The sequence below is a fragment of the Polyergus mexicanus genome, unplaced genomic scaffold, assembly GCF_030449975.1.
Source record: "Polyergus mexicanus isolate NDT 795.1 unplaced genomic scaffold, iyPolMexi1.0 SCAF_16, whole genome shotgun sequence".
In the NCBI taxonomy this organism is placed as follows: Eukaryota; Metazoa; Arthropoda; class Insecta; order Hymenoptera; family Formicidae; genus Polyergus; species Polyergus mexicanus.
The window spans coordinates 3,842,883-3,864,354 of NW_027223336.1; the positions used below are offsets into that span (position 1 = coordinate 3,842,883).

The window sequence follows — 21,472 nt, forward strand, 5'->3', positions numbered from 1 at the left end:
ATTGCTATTTTGCATGAAAATTTTAATGCTCAAACGCGCTTGTTTCTTATTTACACCGGTTAGACTAAATTATGAGTTCTCGTAAATTATTTTGCGCACGTTTTCGTTTCTCTATCCCCCCATATTTGAATAATTTCAAATATTCGATGTGATGACTCTTACCGACACGTATTCAGTACCGATGATTACGTATCATCTTGAAATTACATTTCAAAATAAATGAAATACGATGTCGTGACGTTTCGTTCGTAACAAAAAATTCTTCATCCTCAATAATCGTCCTTCAGATCATTAGACTCAAGGACAGAATTTCGTAATTAATTAAAGTCAATGTGAAACGATCGACAAGTTTCCCAAGTAAGTAATTAAGAGTTCGCAATTTCCCCGGTTTCATTAATATATTCAATAAACCAGTTTTGCTATGTAAACTCGAAGAAGATCGCGCAAAACTTTGTAACAAATTCAATTGAATTTATTGCAAGAAAATAAATTATATCACAGGCAATATTATTCGTGTAATGAATATTGTAATTGTTTCATACGATAAATTATACTTATGAAATTCAATTATAAAGTGCTGAATAAAAATTTAATGAGAAAATTAGCTGCAGTCAAGCAAGCTAGTATAAAATAAAGGGAATGGAAAAATTTACATCAATAGTACGTCATTATTTTTCTAATAATCTCTAGAAATCGCTCTAAATTGAAGAAGATTATTAGAATCCACGATCTCTATTTATCACAATTCTGTAAACTTATAGTCCGGTAAAATCTTTCATAAAAAATGAATTTTGTGCGCAAACCATTGATTTGTGAGACGTTTACAAGATTTCGCGAGATTTCAGACAGCTCTTATATAAATGCACGTATAAAGCCGCGCTAAATTGTCGGTATGAGGAGAATATATGTATATCGTTATATATATATATATATATATATATATATGGTACACGCGAGATATTAATGTAATTAGCCACGATATTGCCCATGCGGCCTTTCTACTAAATCTGATTTTCAGCTTATATGCCTTTATAATAATTCATATACAATAAGCATGATTTCGCAATCTTACGACCTAGAACTTAGATTTCTTCATATTTCTCAGTCCTTATATTTCTAATGTAGTCTACTCTCAAGTAACAACGTCTTTTCTTTTCTTTCCTCGGAGTTTTAAATTCACAATGGAAATGAAAAATATTGAGAGGGGAAATCTCAAGTCGCTTGAGATCTCAGTTTGTGCGCAAATTTAAAATTAAAATAATGAAAAATTAAATGATAGATTTTTTGCATTTACTTTATCATTGTCATTTAACTTTCTCTAATATATACAATACGTATATTTGAATTAATTCTTTCGGAAAAAATTTTCCAGAGATCTATCAGGTGCATAAAAATTACCACGTATTGTATCGAGTCGAATCGAAAATTTTACACTCATCAGAATATCTGCAAAATTTTTATGCTATTTTTTTTGTAATATGCCGAACCAATTTGCGTATAGGTACTACACAGGAAACGCATATGTACATAATCGTGGTGCAATTTGCACGGAAATATGTAGAAATGTATAGCATCAAGTATTGTCGAAACCGGGATACTTTGTAAAAAAAAAAAAAAAAAAAAAAAAAAAAAAAAAATGGTAATAAAGATAAGCCGACATCATCCCCGAAGCAACCGAGCACAAGCGACGCTCACAAGGATCATTATTCGGTGAAGACTATCGTAGCTATCTACATGAAAGTGAAATCCTCCGCGACTAGTCTTCATTTTCTACGGTATTTTCCACGGTATGTTATTTCGCGAGAATACGCAATGAAAAGTTGGGAAAAATTACGCGGCATCGGTGTATCGCGCCCACGCATGTTTTATTATAATTTTGATAATTTTTAACGTGAAAAAGAGCTCTTGCTATTTACCAATGACGCGCATTATAATGGTCAACGCGCAAAGCGGCTTCGAATAAAGGGAAATAAACGTGAACACATAACATTGATGCGATATATCTGCTTTGCAATTTATAAAGTATGTACAATGAAGCTGTTGTCTTTATTTTGAATTATTCATTAATAAATCAGCTCATATCATATATGTGTCTTATTTGAAATTCATTATCAAAAGAAATCAATCCAATTTTTCTAAAGCTGGATTTTTTAATTTAAATAAAAGTTTTCTCGATTATCCGTCATCGTCCAAAAGAAAGTTTTACTTTTGACTGTTTTCCGATATAGCACACACACACACACACACACACACATACACATATGTATATAGAATGTTATTATTCGTTAAAAAATATCTGCCTATAAATTGATATGAATCGCTGATCAGTTTTAGTAGAGATCTGTATGAACATTGAATTAACTCAAATGCAATTATCCGGACGGATCGTACGAAATTGCAAGTCTCAGAGTCACATCGGAGATCTTATGCGAGTGTTCGCAATGTAATTAACAGCTTGAAAGGCCGTAAGATGAATGTTATACCACGAGACCGCGTAGAAATGGCTCTCTATACGTTGTTCGTCATGTATAACGGTAGTGGCGATACCTGTTAGGGCCACTATATCGATCTTCTAAACGCAACGGTGGAGATCTCGAATTTCGACTTTGATGCAAGAGAAGCTAGCGACAAAGACTTCGGCAATTGAGCCGAATCGACTGATACAACAAAAGACCCGCACATAGCGAAATCGCCATGAAGCCATTAATGAGTGATGTAGATCTGCGATAGATATATCGTTAGTGTTAATCCTATATGTCAGATCTTTCTCAATGCGAATGAAAGAGACCGGCAATTGATATATATATATATTTATTTTCGTTCAAAGTATCTATTAACGACTTCTGGTACCTTCATTTATGCACGACCTACATTCCTGAAGATTCTCTTGCCAAGTAAATTATATTCTTATACAAGGTAATAGTTATATCACAATCGCGATGTGAAAATCGTACAGTTCCTCGTGATCAGCATATCTGACTGAATTTCGATATCGCGTTTCACATCAGTTCCGACATATCGATTTATCCTACGGAAACATGTCCGAGAGATATAAAACGGATTTGTGACGTTTTATCAGTTTGAGAAAGTGTTTTTGACTTATACCGATATCGATTAGGATTGCGAATGTCAAGCATCGGTCGATGTACATTGATAAGTTTTCATGTTCACATCATCGTGTCAATGTATAATAGTTTTCGCAAATACGTAGGTTGTTCGCTCGAGACTGGATTGGTAGTATATGAATCTGTTTATCTTTCAGAAAGTTCCGTGAACCATACTGGTAACTCGCCATGGGCGAGTTATTATCAAAGATGTCTCTTTGCCGGTAGCAGACAAGCTTAACAATAAGCGAGGTTGTTCGCTCAACAGACAGAAAGATGATGAGTTTGATATCCTTTGAGTAACAAGATAAACGAGATGAGTCTTGTTTGTGGAAACTATTGTACAAGGCAAATCTTGTCGCGTATATGTATGTTCCTATGTCGCGTCAATCGTCTCTTGGAAACGATAATCTTGAGATGATAAATGCTAAAATGTATTAGCCAACAATTTATTTTATCATTGATAAATAGCATATAAATTTCAACGATCCTGCAAGAATGTACACTTATATATATACTATTTCAAGATTAAGAGACGATGAATTTTTATGATTCCTAGAAGAGAATCGATATAAGACTGGGTGAAGCGAATGGGGGGATGTAGCTGCACGATAAAATGCCAATCAATATTTTCGGCGGACACAGAAAATCTCTCGATAAAAAATTATGGGGCGACCCTGATAACAAACAACAATAGTGATTGTGAACCTACAATGTATGTCGCGATATTATTTTTTTATGCGTTTATATTACAAAGAAGCACCGCAAATATATTACGAAGACGAAAATATTTATTTATACGAGAGAATAACTTGCTCGTATTTAATGGCATATTTCTAGTATAATTAGTGTTATTGTTCGACAAATACGAGAAAGAAAATAATGATCAATTTATCCAAGTAATGCATAATTTATGCACGACTGATCAAGTTATCCGCGCGATACGCGTATTAAATTGCTTCGAAATAGAATACGTGCCCTATATTTCGTTCTAATAAATTATTGTTTGATACATGCAAAGCTAAATTATATACATGTATTCTATGCAGATGATTTATTTATTAATGATGATTTTAGTCCATTAAAACTGTTTATATTAATATTTGGCGAATTTAATTAATTGTTTCATAACCAAAAATCATAACCAATATATAAAATTCAGAAGATAAGCTTTGCTGCTTTTATTTATGTAATCCTTATTAGCACCTTCGTCATTAAGGCGATTATAGAACGTATTTGCATCTGTCACGCGCGGGACAATTAAAAATTCATATAATTCATAAATATGATAAAAGTGTGAACGGTGCGCGCGCGTAATTAAATTTAAGTACTAATTGCGTAAATGAACATAAGTAATTTTTTTATCCCTCATTTCACAGCAAAAGAGCAAATCAATCATAGCAAAGATGCTCTAAATCAAATAATCTAGATAATCGTAGAAATTTTGCAATCTGTAGAGACAAATGAATTTGTGTATGAGAGCGTGTCGGATTATGAAAGGGATGGGTTAACTGTATGGTCGAGGATTAAGTACACGAAGATTTATAAATGAATCGTCATCAGATGAAGAAGAAATCCGCCGACATTCAAGAAGCCGCAAATAATGTATAAAAAATAAATCTAACATTTCATTTATATAGACTATACGAATTAAATATCTTATGCTAACAAACCGTGATTCGTCAACATGCTGAATAAAAAGAAAAGATCGTCGTTTGAAAAGAAAACACGTATATATTTTTTATTTACGACCTATTACCGACTAATATAATATAATTTTATAATATTTGATTCGTTGAGAAACGGCATTCAGATGCCAAAAAGCTCGTATAAGAAAAGTATTATATAGTTTGATGCGTTAATATATATAATCAATCATATATATAATATATATAATAACATATAATATATAATATAATCCTATATATTGTAATTATGTTTTGATTCGACACGTGCAAAATGTTTTTGACATAAATGTTCTTGAATATCGGGACGTCAAAACAAGCGAGCGAAAATTAATGTCTGCCTATATTAGATCCATAAATAGATACGTAAAATATAAATTCGATCGTAATATTTACTTCTTATCTGAGATAAGAATCTTCAATTTTAATGACAAAAATAATAATAATAATCACCTTGTAATAACATACCGTTCGATAGCGCTGTCGCACGCGATATCTGTGCATGTACCATATCTAACGCCTTGACGCCGAATTGATTGTGCTTAAATTATGCGTTTCTTAAGATTTTTAATCCCCGTTTACTCGTTAACCATGGTAGCGTGTGTGTCAAGGACGTAGTTTAATTCCTATCGCGTGTAATTATGAATTAATGGATGACGAAATGTAGTTTTCGACTATATAAAAATATTTCTTTTTTCAATCGGTCGATTTGCGTGTAAGAAATGCTTGGTAATCGTTTCGATTGATGTATATATATCTATATATAAAGCCATCGATTAAATACACATCAAAACGACAATCACGATTTATCTAAGTGACTTTAATCGCTTAGTCCTTAGTCTTCTCGTATTTTTATTTCTATGGCTATAATTTTTTTTTAATCTTAATACATCCCCTTTTTTTTTTAAATCACGGATATTATTGCGATTCAAAGAAATACATGGAAAAGTGAACGAAAAGAACAAACGGTAATCGAAGCGCCCTTAACTGGCTAAGCAGAGCTCTTTTCGTGAAGGCTGAATCGATTTCAGAAAAACACCGAATAAATGAAATGGAAGTGATCGATTGTACCGATCCGGCAAGCAGTGCGTAAATGCAAATCCTCTAGCATTCGTACTTCTTTTCGCGCACGAGCGATCACTTTTTCACCGTGTGCAAATCATTGACATCGATCAATTTGACTCGAGCGAATACAATTTCCCGACCTGATTCAACTGTATTAATCCCATCGTTGCTAATATGCGTAAATAAACATCGAGGATCAAAAATTTAATTAATATAATACAATATGTTAATTATGATTCGCTCATTCCTATTAGCACATAATAATTGCGCTTTCCTTTTACACAGAGAATTCGGCTGTGTAATATTTTCGTTATCAAGATATTATTTTTAGTAAATACCTCGGAGATTCTATCGAAATAATATAGACGTTAAAAAAATATTCCCTACGCATTTATGAATTTTTTAAGCGGTGAAACGATGAATTATTGATAAGACTTGTAAAACGTGCAATGATTTGCACGGGATTGGCTCGTAATTATATCGCTCGCGTGTTGTCGCATGGATTCTCGCGACGATGCACGTCAGATCCCACCTGTCAAATTTTCATTAAAACGAGAGATAACAGGTGTATCCATCACATACGCTAGGACGATTGATTGGGGTCATCCCCGCGGCAACCGATGGGCAAACACAAATAAACCGCAGGACACCTCGAAGTGAGACGCCTGCGAACCTTTTCGTCAGTAGATAGCTGACCGCGTAACATCCGCTTTGGAGTTTTCGTGTATGGCGAATTCGAGAAGAGATCATTTCGGGAGGAAACGTCCCGACGATGCCGCGTAACAACGATCACCGTTATCAGCGCTTTCATCCTCTATTCGTATAACTGGACCGTGAAGGCCGTATTGCCGACCCAGCGTCCCACTTCCATATGCCTGCTTCGAGATCAAACTGACGATTATTAAGCTCGATATAAACGCAGTTAATCGAGTGGGAAATTAAGCGCGCTAAGCACTTTTTTGAAGCGACCAACTTTGGCATATTTTTCCTCTCGATGCGTCTTCGATATTCTTGGCGAGAACGAACGAAAGAGCGTTGACATAAGTGATAAATGCAATTTCAAGTTTTAATCCGTGTTGTTGAAAATATCTTCGATGGACCAAGTCGATTACACTTTCACTATATTCTTGGGAATATTGAATCCCGCGGCGATTGTTCGAAGCTTTTAACTTTCAAGTCGGAGAACGTGCTCGATCGTGATCATGATTTTCGACTATTGCTTCTCGAAGACTTGTATGATGCTGTACGTTATAACGACGATTTTTACGGTCTATGGAGTAAGAGATGCGTCGAACGGAGGCGATAAACAGAAACCGACGCGATCAAGACCAGTGAATCTCTGTAGGTTTCCATCCCGTGGAAGTTTTGATTGAAATATTTCTTGCGTAGCGCGATAACAATATCTGATGGTAACGATATTTATGATCGATGTGATATGACATTGTTATAACGGCTACATTTATCATCATGTAGAATAAAAGTCACATCCATTAGTAGGTATTAAGTACGTAGAGAGAGCTTCCATTTTTTACGAAAATAGAAACAGCTTTTTAAACCGTTCCATTAAACTTTTCGAACGATGCGGGATAATTGCTTTTGTCTCGCAACGTGATTGTAACTTTTCATTAACAAGCTATTTAAGGTAGTACGGCACCCTAAGAGGGTGTTACATCTTAAGATTAATTAAGCCTGACTCGGCTTTATCTTTTCTCTTTTTTTTTTTACATGCCACGTCGGGACGCGATGCTTTTTCCCCAATTAGTTATAATTAATGACGCGAAGAATAAAATGGCCAACGCGAGCGTGACCGCCGCCTTGAAGGCCCTGAAGGAGAGATATCCGGGTCACCTAGGCAATGTGTGGTCCGTGCAGATCAACGAGAGCGAGTACAGCGAAAGCCTCGATACTATATGCGACGTCTGGGACTCGGCCGTCAGCAAAGGCGGTTCTGCCGTCCCAGATCTGGTCCTGGACATGACGAAGATCGGGCTGGGCGCCGAAGCGTCGAGTTCATTCACCGCGGCCATGGGAATCCCGACTTTATCTGCCCAATACGGCCAGGAGAGCGATATCCGTTACTGGCGAAATCTGGACCTTGATCAGAAAAATTACTTGATCCAGGTATCAGAAGTATAGTTGCGCGCACGAAAAATCCGCTATAGCAAATAATATAACGTGTTCATTGATATATTTAAAACGTTCAGAAGTGTAGTATATTCCTATGTTTTGTTAGTATTATAATTTTACGTATCTTGCTTTGTAGAGTTCAGAAATACATATAAAGTCCAGGTCAGAGAGGTCACCTGGATCAATTAGTTTGAAATATTTAAAGTTTCTTTCACCTTTTTAGAAGAAAATCCTTCAAACATCTTTTAGATATCTTTTCCAGTTTCGTGTTATTTGAAATTTTATTTCAGGTAATGACACCGGGCGATCTCGCGCCCGAGGTGATTCGACAGCTGGCGATCCAGATGAGCATCATTAATGCCGGTATTCTCTTTGATCAGAATTTCATCATGCATCATAAGTATAAGAGTTTGTTGTTGAACGTGCCGACTAGACACATCATCAGCAATTTGCAGAACTCGACCGCGTCAGTTATGAAGCAATTGTCGAGAATGCGAGATCTGGATGTGGTTAATTATTTTTTAATGGGTGACGAGAAATCCATCAGAATGGTATTGGACGCCGCGGTATCGTTGAGCTTCACCGGACGGAAGTACGCCTGGTTCATATTAAGTTTGAATGACGAATTATGGCCGAGTTGCCCATGCGAGAACATCACCGTATTGTTTCTGAAACCGGAATCGCCGACGGTGGGCAATCAAAGCCAGGCTGAGTCTGTCGTGAGGACGATACTCCCGAAACCGCTCATCACATCCGCTTTCTATTATGACTTGACCTTGTTGGGAGTCAACGCGATGAAGTCGGCCTTGGATAGCGGTGACTGGCCTTTGGAACCCCGTCAAATCGATTGTAACATCTACAACGAGACGAACACGCCGACGAGGGGCCTGGATTTTTTGGCTAAACTGATGGAGACCTCAACGAATATGACACCGACGTACGCCGGTATTCATTGGGGTAAAAAAAACGGGGAGCACGGCGCGGACTTTAAGATGTCCATATACTTAATGAACATCGAGCATGAAAAGATTTCGTCCAAGATACAGAGTGGAGAGTGGCAGGCGGGCATCGAGATGCCCTTGCAGGCAAGTCCAAGTTACTTGAGACGTAGCATATATGTGAGAAATGTGTGTTAATTTTTTTATATTTTCCTTTTATTCGTAATCGATTTGTTGATATTAATTGAGCGAAGGGATCACGTTTGCACACACATATACAATATATTCTAAAGTTTTTTTTTCCGGCTGGAAAATTCAAAGATATTTTCAATATCGCGTGTAACTTTTTCGATTTTTCTTCCATTTCTCTCGAGTGCCATATCCAAGGATTATTGATCACACTTGACCATCGTGACTGACCAAGCGGCATTTATGCGATCGATCGTTCATATTTTTTGTCCGCATTGTACTATCCTTTTCCATGTTCCATGAATAGGTTCAGAATTAATTCGCAAAAAAAGCAATTTGATCATCGTATTGAATTGGAATTGCGTTAAAAAAATATTGTAGTGTATTTAAAATTTTATATCAAACATCTGTTCACTTGCGAAAAGTGTTCGCTGCATCAAAATATAGTGTAATAACTAACGTTCATAAATACTAAAAGCTCGTATATACATCGAAACGCTCAAGTAAAATATTTACACGCATTTCGTATTATCGTCCTTCTCAAAGAGACTACGTATTAATAAATGCAAACGCGATAATGTCCATTAAATGAGATGCACTTACGTTGGAGAAAAAAATGGATATCTTTCGGCGTAAGCTCTTCTTTTATTAATACCGCACCGCGTATCTGCCTCGCCATCGCTCTCCGTCTAATGACGATCGGTTATCTGCCCTGGAAAAAGTTCAAGGTGGTTAGAGAATGGATAAACATGCACTTATATTTACTCACATATCGCGTCATGAAAGCACACGAGTTCGCACCCTCTCCCCCGTCGTCCTTATTTGCGTATTTAGTTTCACTCGCTTCGCACCACCTTCTATTCGCACATCGGCGCTGGCGCCGAACCGATACTCCCCATCCTGAATGTGATTCAACATTACCGTCGATTGTCTACGTATATGAGAACTAGAGAGAACTTACAACTCTTGTGTCTTTCCGCAAAGATTACCAACAGGGATATCATGAACAAAAGCGCGGTAACAAGCTACAGGGTGGTTGCCGTTCAGCACCCGCCTTTCATGATGTACGACAACGAGACTGAAAATTGGTACGGTTTCTGCATCGACCTGCTGGATGCGATCCGCGAGACCGTGCCGTTCGAATATGAGGTGCGCGAGGTGGAGGACGGACAATATGGGTCATTGAACGAGAACGGTACCTGGAACGGTATGATAAGGGAGTTGATAGACAAGCGGGCCGATATCGGCCTGGGCTCGCTATGGGTGATGGCAGAGCGAGAGAAGGTCGTAGACTTTACCGTGCCTTATTATGATCTGGTCGGTCTAACGATCATGATGCAGAAGACGAAGACGTCGACGTCGCTCTTCAAGTTTCTCACCGTACTGGAGAGAGACGTTTGGCTCTGCATATTGGCGGCTTACTTCTTCACCAGCTTTCTCATGTGGACGTTCGACCGTTGGTCGCCCTACAGCTACCAGAACAATCGCGAGAAGTACAAGGACGACGATGAGAAGAGAGAGTTCAATCTCAGGGAGTGCTTTTGGTTCTGTATGACTTCTCTGACTCCTCAGGGCGGCGGCGAGGCGCCGAAAAATTTATCCGGTAGATTGGTGGCGGCAACATGGTGGCTCTTCGGATTCATCATCATCGCATCCTACACAGCGAACCTGGCGGCTTTCCTCACAGTGTCCAGACTGGAAATACCCATCGAGACTTTGGAAGATCTTAGCAAGCAATACAAGATACAGTACGCGCCTACAATAAAATCGCCGGCGTACGTTTACTTCCAGAGAATGGCGAACATCGAGAATCGCTTTTACGAGTAAGCGATCTTTTCAGTTATAGCTTATCATTTCTTCCTCTCTCATTAGCTTCATGTGCGCGCGAAACTCTCATTAAACTTATTTCAATTTTTTGCAGTATTTGGAAAGATATGAGCCTGAATGATAGCTTATCGGATGTGGAAAGATCGAAATTAGCCGTTTGGGATTATCCTGTTAGCGACAAGTATACGAAAATGTTTCAAGCCATGAAAGAGGCTGGCTTCCCGAGCAGTATCGACGACGCTCTGAAGCGAATTCGACGCGAGGGTCCGTACGCGAATAACGAATTCGCCTTTATCGGAGATGCCTCGACCATCAAGTATCTCATCCTAACGAATTGCGATTTGATTCAAATCGGGGAAGAATTTTCGAGGAAACCGTACGCTATCGCTGTCCAACAAGGATCACCATTGAAGGATCAATTTAATAACGCGTACGTATACACGGAAAGGTATTTATCTTCTTTCGTGAAGAACAATCTTTTTCTAAAATCGATCTTTCTTGCAGAATTCTCATATTGTTGAACAAAAGAAGATTGGAAAAATTAAAGGATAGATGGTGGAAACATAATCCTGCGAAAAAAAACTGCGATTTAGAAAATGATCAGAGCGACGGTATCAGTATTCACAATATTGGTGGTGTGTTCCTCGTAATTTTCGTGGGCATCGTCTTTGCTTGCTTCACACTAGCATTTGAGTATTGGTATTATCGTTATCGTGCAAAAGTTAGCGACTCACGTAAAGATCCCAAAACGTCTCCCAAAACTGAAATGATAAAGACAATCAAGCCGATAAGATTCAATTTATATCCCGCTCCCACACATGGAAATAAACCAGTGCAATTTAGATCGAGATTTTAAGTTCCGTTACTCAGGATATACATACGTGAAATATAGAAAATAAGTATAAAGTTGTCGCATAAAGAAATATGAAATTATTTTTAGACAACGTGTTAATTTTCTCTATAAGATTTTCAATACGATATTTTTTAGATTCATGAATCTTCATAGTGATGTATCAGAGAAGCGGTATTGTAATATATGATAGCTTTGTAGATCAATTTGCATGCTCCTAGCATATATCATCCCATACATGTGTTTGTGGCTTTAGATAATTTATCCTGAAAGGAGAGGATATAACTCGGATTTTTTGGATAAATAAATTTCTGAAGAGATAGAAGATTCCAAATTTATGTGTAATGTTCGCAATGCCTTTATTTTGTCCTTTTCCATACATTATTTCGCGCAAAGATATTTTTGCTCATTCCGTTTTTTTCTTATTTGCACATCATTCCTCGAAGACAAAGGGTCAATTATAAGTGACATATTTCATTCATTGACATCCTTCACAATTCGATTTTTGCATATCCTTAAATCATTTCTTTCAAAGACAAAATCAATTATAAGTTATACATTTCCTTTCGACATTCAACATCTTCCAACATTCCTTCCTAAGGCATTTGCATGCTAGTAACATTTCTTGTATTTTTTTTTCTTTTTCTTGCATACCTTTTTCGCGAGGTAAGCATGTGTTTTCAAATTACACGTTTTTTACATGTACATTCTCAGTTATTCGATTTTCTTAGGACGACCACAGGGAAAGCATTGGATACAAGGAGATTTGGAAGATGGGGAGAGGGAAAAGAGGATGGAGATGGAGGGAAGGATTAATCTTCTAGGGAGTTAAATTATAATTAGGAGAATACGAGATTAAGAAGATAATCCATTAATAATTACGAAAAACAACAAGAAAATAGAACAGCACTTTAATTAAATACCCGATTTGCAAAACGTGCAGCTTTCAAAATAAGTACTCGACTATATTCTCTCGAATTTGTTCGATTTCCAACTTTAATATCCGTTTCTTTTCCCTTTTATCAATAAGAATTGAATAAGTATGCTCTTGACCTGCATGTCGGGCGAGAAACAAAATTGCTTGCTACAATTTCCTAGAAAATCAGCGTACTAAGTTCTCTCCTCAAAAATCACAAAATATAATCAACAACCTACAACTTAAATCACGTAGACTATGTCTTCAACGTTCTTACAACGTGAGACACTGTGTATAAGATATACACTTCTTTTTTTCTCATTTTACTCCTTTCCTTTTTACTCATCTCACAAAGAGGGTTAATAATAACTATCTAAATGAATAACTAATATCCTCGCGTTTCGTTTTGTATTCGATTGCATGTTGCTTATTACGAGTGACGATGGGGTTTACTCGTGCCTTCTTGGTTACATGCATAACAAATTCCACATGCCAAGAGGACCCCCATTCACGCACCTATCATTCGCTTCTTTATCTTGCGAAAAAAAAGTATATATAGCTAAATCTCAAATCTCCAGTCATATAGAATTATTTAGCAGCTTACATTATCCAGTTCACAAGGTCAATGGGCGCAAAGTCGTCAATGGCTGGCACCCAAAGCTGCTACTGTGCCTTCTATGAGAAAAAAGATATCATTTATACAATTAGATACAATTATAGTGTGACAAAACTAAATCGTGTCTGTAAAACTTTTATCTAAACGGACTATCAATATATTTTGGAATTACGATTGAATTCAGGACAATTACTGTCATAGAAAAATCACTGCTATAGCTCGTTTTTTGGGCATGTGAGTCCTATTTTAAAGAAAAATTTATTCAAAGTTTTTTGAAGGGTCAAAATTCATTCAAATATTTTCCAATAAAAATGGTAAATATTGTACGTGTTACAATTGCACGTTTAGATTAGGTTAACTTAGTCCATTCAAATTTTTTAATTATCTAGAATAATCACACATACATCAATATTTATTTTTTACAATAAATATAAATTGTCTATAAATACCAATTTTTTGTCATTACCCAATTATAATGATTATGTGTTGTATTGTAAGTGTCGTATTCCAGTTTAGTAATATCGATTCCACATTATACTTAATAACAAATAACACATAATCACTTAATAACAAAAAGAAATTATCTAATCTCTAAAGTCGCCTCCTCCTTATCAATATGCAATTACAATGCAATGTTACAATTGTCATGTAACTGAGACGTTTTTGCAATGCATATATGATATATGTCTTATAGTGAAATTCATTACCTTTTTCTATCATTGTGCAGAGGTACACTCGATTGTACCCAGCCAAGTTGATCCAAACCAAAGGAATCTTTTTCGAGATCTTCTTGTTCGTGTATAACAGCATCTTCAGCTCCGATCGGAGAATAACGAAAATGATCCTGTTCGGAAAGGATGCGACGTTTGACCGGAGATCGTACGGGCTCAGTTTGGACGCCTTTATCGCATTGACGCACTCGAAACTTCAACGTTAAATTCGTAGACACAGGCGGTATCACCGCATCGTTCTCCCGGTACTCCATATAAGGGCTTTCTCCGCCAGGAAGATACAGCAAATTTCCTGATTCGGATCTGCGATAGGCAACTCGTTCTACTGTATTGTTCACGGGAAACGTTGTTCCATCTGCCCAGTGACCATCGTCCTTTATCGGACGAAAGTGAGTACGCATGGAAGTCAATAAATCTTCGTCTGGTTCGGGAAGGTTGTTTACCTTCAAACTCGAACGAGACTGTTTACAAGTTCCAATTGGAGTTTTACATGATGCCATTGGAAAGAAGCAACTACCTGTCTCAGGATTGTGACAATACAATCCTGTAGCTAAGTTGCTATCAATTCCTCTCCAGCACCAGGGTCCATCCATAACTGAATCCGACCAATTTATATTGTATTCTGTAATGATACATTAGTATATAAAAATCTTTGCTAATAGAAAAACAAAATTTTTGAAGTTTTATTCATAAATTTTATGTTGCATCGTATTAATGTCTGACCTGCTTTATTTTTATTGCTGTATTCATCTGCATTATCTTCAATGCTGATTAGATCTATATCCCAGGGGATAAGCGGTGATTCGTCAACAATCGAGTCTTGATTTGGTGTGTCAGTAGCGTAATCGTTATTTGAAGTAGGTAAAGTAAAGATTGTCTTGGTAGTGTCTGTTGGCCATAGAGGTCCAGAAGGAATGGAAAGTGTTGGAGCTGCCCATATCGAAGCTGTGTCCTGTGCATTGCCTGGTACTGAATTCCAAAGTGCTTCCAAGTTTTCATTAAACTTTGCCTTTAACTGCGCTAATCTTAATTGATCGAGTTCCAATTCACGTTCTTTTTCTCTTTCCCGTTCCATTGATTTAGCGAATCCGAAACTTTCTTTATCTTCTGATCTTTGTGATTCAATACTCTAAAAAAGGAAAAAAAAAAAAAGAATAATTTACCATATTGACGACTATATAAAACGCCAAATAGAAGAATATTATACTTACAATAGACATTTTATTTTTTTTATTGCAAGCGCTATTATTTTTGTTATTGTGCAAATTAATTCTGCTGTTTTTATTATTGTTGCTATTGGCAAAATTTTTTTGCGGAGAAAACTTTTTGATGGATACAGATTGCAAGGCTGGGAATGCTGCGTAGTATCTAAGAGCTCTGTCACGAGGCGTGAGTGCTTCTAAATTCGTTTTGGATTCGCCATTAGATTTCTTAGATTCTTCTTTTTCATTATGCGAGCTTCCTCCTTCCAATTCTTTTAATTTTATGCACAATTCATCAACCAGCGTTTCCACTCCGTATTTCTATACGCAGAAGAAATATTTTTCTTACATACAATTAGAACATAATATATCATTTTAGAAAATAAGAAAGTTAAAGATTTTATATATTCTTAGCAAAAATTATATTTTAAACTCACATCATCAGCGGCACTTGTCAGACATTGCACAACAGCTCGTCGTTGCTCCCCGTCACCATGTGTTGGCAGTTTTGCTTTAGATTGGGCACGTATGCGACGTCCTGTGCCTCTACCTAGCTCAATTGCCTCTTCTGGAGGACTTAGGGCCGAGTCGGGGCGGCGCAATAGGCTGAGCACAAATCGCGAGTACGCAACAGGGTCAATCCCCAATGCGTCCAGGCGTGCCTCGAGCCACTGGCGCAACTCCTCCTCGGCCCGCGAACCAAAGACTTCACCTCCTCCAGGGGACGCCGCTATCCCGACTAAATGCAATGCCGGATTCCTCATTCCCTCTTAATGAATCTCCTCCTAGACCCAGAAACTCTAATCAACTCCACTACCTCCAGGGTGATCATCTTCTCTCCTACAAAAAATTACATTCAGTTTATCGATTATATTCATTTTATAATATCATGATTTCACAACGAAAAGCTATAGAGTTCAATAAGGATATTTACAATTTATATAAATCTAAACTTACGTATGTACAGTAAGGTATTTTATTATTGTCCTTTAATTTTTCAATTTTATAGAATCCACCACCACAACGCTTGGACTTATTAAACGGGCTTATCAAACCTTTTTCTTCACTTCTTGTTTTGAATTTCACACATTAAGTTTCTTAATTGCCCGGAAATATTATTAACGTTTCTTAAAGTTTGTTACGTTGTTTAAAAATTATTTAGTTCTTGTGCATGAGTGGTGGATACATCATTGAAGTGAGGCTGGCAGGTCTTAGTGAAGGATAACATATATAGTCTCCTTCCCATTTTGACACTGAAAGTTAAGAAATAAAAATGATATAAATAATTGTTTTACTAGGGGAAAAAAAAAAAACTTTATTGTTTCATTTATACAATTAATGTTTTTTTAGTATTGTATGCAAAATTCAAATAACATTTTATCCATCTAAAAAAAAATTTTTTAGTATTTTTTATCTGGTATAGTTGTATTTTTTGTAAAAACAATTAATTTCTATAAACTTTCTTTGACAACTTCTTATATAAATGCAATCAAGGAAATTAAATTATAGTTATAGAAGTGATTCACAATCTCTACATATAAGTTTAGTTATACATTTCTACATTAGAGATCATTATCAACATTGTTATAAATCTCTGCAATATATTCTATATGAAATATGCTACTTTACTATATTTAACATATTATATTAATATTTATTTGCATCTATTTCAAGAAATACGTCAGACTCATATATAGACAATCTACAGTGTGTACACCACAGTGCACAGAATAATAAATTTTGCCAAAGCGTGCATCGAGAAGACGTAGAAACAAAGACCAAGGTCCAGAAGTCATATAGCGCATATGTAAATAGAATCGCACATCGCGACGTTACACATGTTTGAGATCATGTGACCATTGTCAAAGAGACGTATTATGTATCTATAGATATGCAGACGTGTGCAACAAAACGCAATACATCGATCTCTTCGGAGTTATCTCGCCATGAGGATTGCGAATACTCGACGCGTAGAAAGAAAGAGCGCGAGAGATAGAGAGATAGAGAGAGAGAGAGAGAGAGAGAGAGAGAGAGAGAGAGAGAAATAGAGCGGAAGAGAGACCGAGCGAACGAACGAAAGAGAGAGAGAGAGAGAGAGAAAATGAGCGGAAACTTAGGCGGGCGATGCAATTGCGTGTCCGCGAGCTGTTGGCAAAGGGTCGGGACATGTGTAATGCAAATAACCTTGTCGATTGCGCTATAGAATTTTGTCTGAGTCATACCTCTTGCCCGGAACGGCATGAGCCCGTGCGATGTGACGACGTTACGAAACACGACGTTATCAAGCACTCGCGATCGGCAATTGCGACGGGACGCGCTAATGTACACGAATCTGTACACGCATCCCAATCGCGATAATGAGAAATTCAAAATTCTTCAACGTACCTGCATGCCTCGAGAGATGATTTTCACCCCGGCCTCTCTTCTACACACCCCACTCAGTAAAAAACATGGCGAGCTACTGAGGCTTCCGCAACTGTCCGCGCGGAGTCGCGAGTGCGCTCAACGGCAACTTCGCGCCGGTAACGGTTATCGATAGGGCGCATGCGCGCAATGCGGCGCGCTTGGCGTCATCGGCTGGCGGGACGATTAGTCGAAGCCTTGTTTCGAAGACGAAATGTGAATCAAACAGAGAGGCGAATCTATGGAGGAATACAATATTTGCTGAAAAGGAGAGTATAAGAACCTGTTTTAAAATAGTGTTTCCTCAACGAAAAAGGGGATGCAGTAATGCTGTATTTATCGTCTCGCGTTATCGAATGAAACGCGATGTACTGGAATCCTGTAAGTAAAACACATATATTGGAATTCATTTTTTTATAATATGCCTATATATATATATTGTGCCGTTGTTGCGAGTATAATAAAACATCAACGAAAAAAAAAAAAAAGATGGCAACAGATTTTGCGTATCGAATACAATATTGGCATATTTCCTCTTCACATCCACTTTTAACACGGTAAAAGATATATGTTAATAAATAAAAACCAATAACCCCAAATAATACTAAACGCACTTTATTTGAACATATGAAAACAATGCCCAATAAAAATGACGCGTTCCCAATCAAAAACTTGTTGACTTTTTATTGTTCTGAATAATATATTTCTATGATGACTTATTAATTATTTTATAAAAATGTGTTACCATTTGTTACGGAATTCTCTTAGAGAGAGAAAGAGAAAAATGATATCTTTCGAAAGTGTATGTGATATTGGAAGACTACGTTAGATGGCAGCACGCTGTTCATAAACTGCTTGTCGCTGCATAAAAGTTCATCGATCTTTTTTTTGATAAATATACATATACATATACATATATGCATACATCAATATTGTGTGCGCGCGCAAACAATACTATATATATGCAATTAATATTTTATATATATATATATATATATATATATATATATATATATATATATATATATATATATATAGTGTATATTTAATACATCTTTTTAAAAAATATTTAATTTAGAAAATATAAATGAGCGCGCGCGCGCACACACACACACACACATACATTACATAATATATATCATTAAATATATATATATATATATATATATATATATATATATATATATATATATATTGACGTGCGAGTGAATAAGTAAGTATTACGACACTATGTATATATGTATATATCTTATGAAAATAAGGGATAGATTGCTTCCATCTTTCTCTTGTCCAACAATTATAAATATTTTAAATAAAAAATAGGGAAATTTTTGAAAGCTGAATATTATGATATAGATTTTATAAAAAATTTAAATATTACAAAACGATAATAAATTTTATCTTACTGTACAGATAAATTTAAATTTTACATAAATAGACTCGTTCATTTTATTAACAGCTTAAAAAAAGAGAATGATCAAGTTATAAGTAATGGGATTGATTAGAGTTTCTGTTGATCTAAGAAAATATCCATTAAGAGGGGAGCTGATCGCGACATTCAGAAAAATCCCATCCGATTATTTTCCTCTCAACGAATATCTGTCACTTTTTATCTTCTTTAACACTCTTTTTTCTAAAGTCTTGAGATCTTTCCTTCTTTTTTCTTATTTTTTTATCATTATATTTCGATAGAAAGATAGAAAGAATCATCAATTTCTTACGTTTTATCTACTTGAAATTACATCTACTTTTGATTATTTCAATGCTCAGGCAGAAAGCATCTCTGAAAAGATCTCTGAGATTATTTCATTATTAATTATCCTTCGCGTTTAACTCGGGTCAATACAGAAGTATCTTTCATTTTAAAACAGAAATTATGGTATTTATTTTTGTGTAATGCAAAGAAATAGAAAAGAATAAGAATATATACTTACAACGTTTTTCAAATCGGCATTAACAATAAAATAATATAAAATAAAGCAATAAATTGAATTTGAAGTGAATGTGAAGACGATGATAAGATGAACGCGAGCAATTAGCAATCCCGATATAATATTTTTCTCTCGCAGAGGCAATAAAATATTAGTACTTTGTAAGAGAAAGCGAAGAATGTGAGGAAAGCTCAGTCGCCCTTTCTTGGCAACGTTCCCGCTTTTGGCAGATAAAAGAAAGGGTGGAAAAAGAAAAAGCCGACGATTTTATAATCTGGTATCGAGGCGCGGATAAAGGCCCGGATCAAAATCCGGAATTAAAATATCATTTCGGCCCCGACGAAACCCGATATTAATTCACTGGCGCGCGTACGTGTCGACTCCGTTGCACAGATCCGTCCCTCTTGCCTCTCCGCATTTTCATCCCGATTGTCACTCCGTTCACCCCTCGTCCTGGTTCGCGGAGGTTAGTCGCTTCTCCTGGGAAACTGTCCGTGAGCTGCGCCGCAGCGACAGGGTGCACGGGGGTTGCAACCCCGTGCACAGTGGACGAGGGACGAGAAGGGATTTGGCGGGACAACATTGTCGGTAGTAAGGGACGTTTTGCTGCTGCGCAATCGACACGACGCAGGCATCAACCGCTGGTTCAACGACCACCGCCCTGCTCTCGTCCAACCCTGAAGTACCCAGCCCAGCTCGAGGGGGATGCACGGGGCGGTACGGAAGGGAGGAAAACGCACTCCTGGCGGCAAGAGCGCGAAAACGGGGGCGGCAATCGTGGAACGATAGGAGAAGGAGGGTGAAAGGGGGCGAGCGGCGGTGATGGTTGTCGGCGAAAGAGGAGGGTTACCGCGAGCGGGGGGAGGGGGCGGGGAGAGGAAGAAGGGGGATCGCGTAGATGGGGGTTCTCGCGAGACCGCCGGAGCGGCCCACGGGCCAGTTCCGTCTCGAGCCCAGGGGTAGAAGAGCTACTGGCCGCTTGTCTGCTCCCTTCTTTCGCTATAGTTTCATTTCTTTACGTTTTAGTTCCTCTTCAGTTCCGATTGATTGACACATATACACATATAATATATAACCGCTAATATATCGGCACACCTACATATACATATACATAACATATCCGAAAAACACGCACGCACATACCGTCCTTACGCAGGGACCCGCTCTCTCACGCACAACGTAATCACATACACACGAACACACACACACACACATACATACATACATACATACATACATACATACATACATACATACACATACACATGTATACACGCACACGGTAAATTCGTTTGTTCGTTGTTCGTGATTGAATTCGCAAGCACGATTAGTATACCGACCTTCCCGTCGTTGTCGTTTTTAAACGCACGGACACACCCGCGTCCAGTATCCGGAATATTCTTAGATCCGTATCCGGCCAGGTGTAACGGGCCGTCGCGTAGTACCTGCGTCTTCTGTCCATCCAATGCGCGCGTGCATCGAGCGCGGATTCGTTGAGTTTTAGGAAACGTAATTGTCGCATTCTCTCAGGTATGTGCAATCACTGTCAATCGCGGGCATTGGCGGAACATCGCGACCGTTTCCGAAAAGCATCCGGAGCTAGTAAGATCGATTTGGCACGTGTGCGATTGATAAAGATTTGGATTTGACAAAGCGATGTGTCCAGAATAAAACCAGACAACTTTGCATCTCGATCTTTTCTCGACGAACAATAATTATATTACTAAATCATTATAAGATGGAATAAATAGAAAAATTATTAATTAGATTGTGATCGTCGTGAAATTTTTTTATTCTATCCATTTTCAAGTACGAATTAATTATTTCATATGATAAGAATGATAAAACATAAAATATTATCTAATAATATGAAATTGTGTGTTGAAAT

General features: G+C 37.2%; 3 protein-coding genes across 4 annotated transcripts in view; 2 read left to right on the forward strand and 1 right to left on the reverse strand.

Moving 5' to 3' along the window:
- Positions 1–6,513: 6,513 nt before the first annotated feature.
- On the forward strand, positions 6,514–12,041 carry Ir25a (ionotropic receptor 25a). The gene is made up of 6 exons (XM_070308883.1): positions 6,514–7,195; positions 7,617–7,975; positions 8,272–9,066; positions 10,093–10,931; positions 11,030–11,365; positions 11,440–12,041. Exons 1-6 carry the CDS (start codon positions 7,057–7,059, stop codon positions 11,789–11,791), a joined length of 2,820 nt encoding a protein of 939 aa, XP_070164984.1. The 5' UTR covers positions 6,514–7,056; the 3' UTR covers positions 11,792–12,041.
- Positions 12,042–12,119: 78 nt separating this feature from the next.
- On the reverse strand, positions 12,120–17,744 carry LOC138940233 (uncharacterized). The gene is made up of 7 exons (XM_070308887.1): positions 17,636–17,744; positions 16,208–16,503; positions 15,688–16,090; positions 15,260–15,571; positions 14,772–15,177; positions 14,025–14,670; positions 12,120–13,376 (listed from the first exon to the last, which is right to left on the reverse strand). Exons 3-7 carry the CDS (start codon positions 16,012–16,014, stop codon positions 13,316–13,318), a joined length of 1,752 nt encoding a protein of 583 aa, XP_070164988.1. The 5' UTR covers positions 16,015–16,090; positions 16,208–16,503; positions 17,636–17,744; the 3' UTR covers positions 12,120–13,315.
- A 137-nt stretch (positions 17,745–17,881) lies between these two features.
- The window catches only part of LOC138940235 (ELAV-like protein 3), a 50,505-nt gene continuing 46,914 nt past the window's right edge, over positions 17,882–21,472 (forward strand). The window contains exon 1 of one of the 2 annotated variants that reach the window (XM_070308895.1): positions 17,882–18,034. The gene's annotated coding sequence lies outside the window, so the exon portion shown is untranslated. Of the gene's footprint in view, positions 18,035–20,538; positions 21,115–21,472 lie in introns of those variants that run through there. The other variant, XM_070308894.1, reaches the window with a different exon arrangement.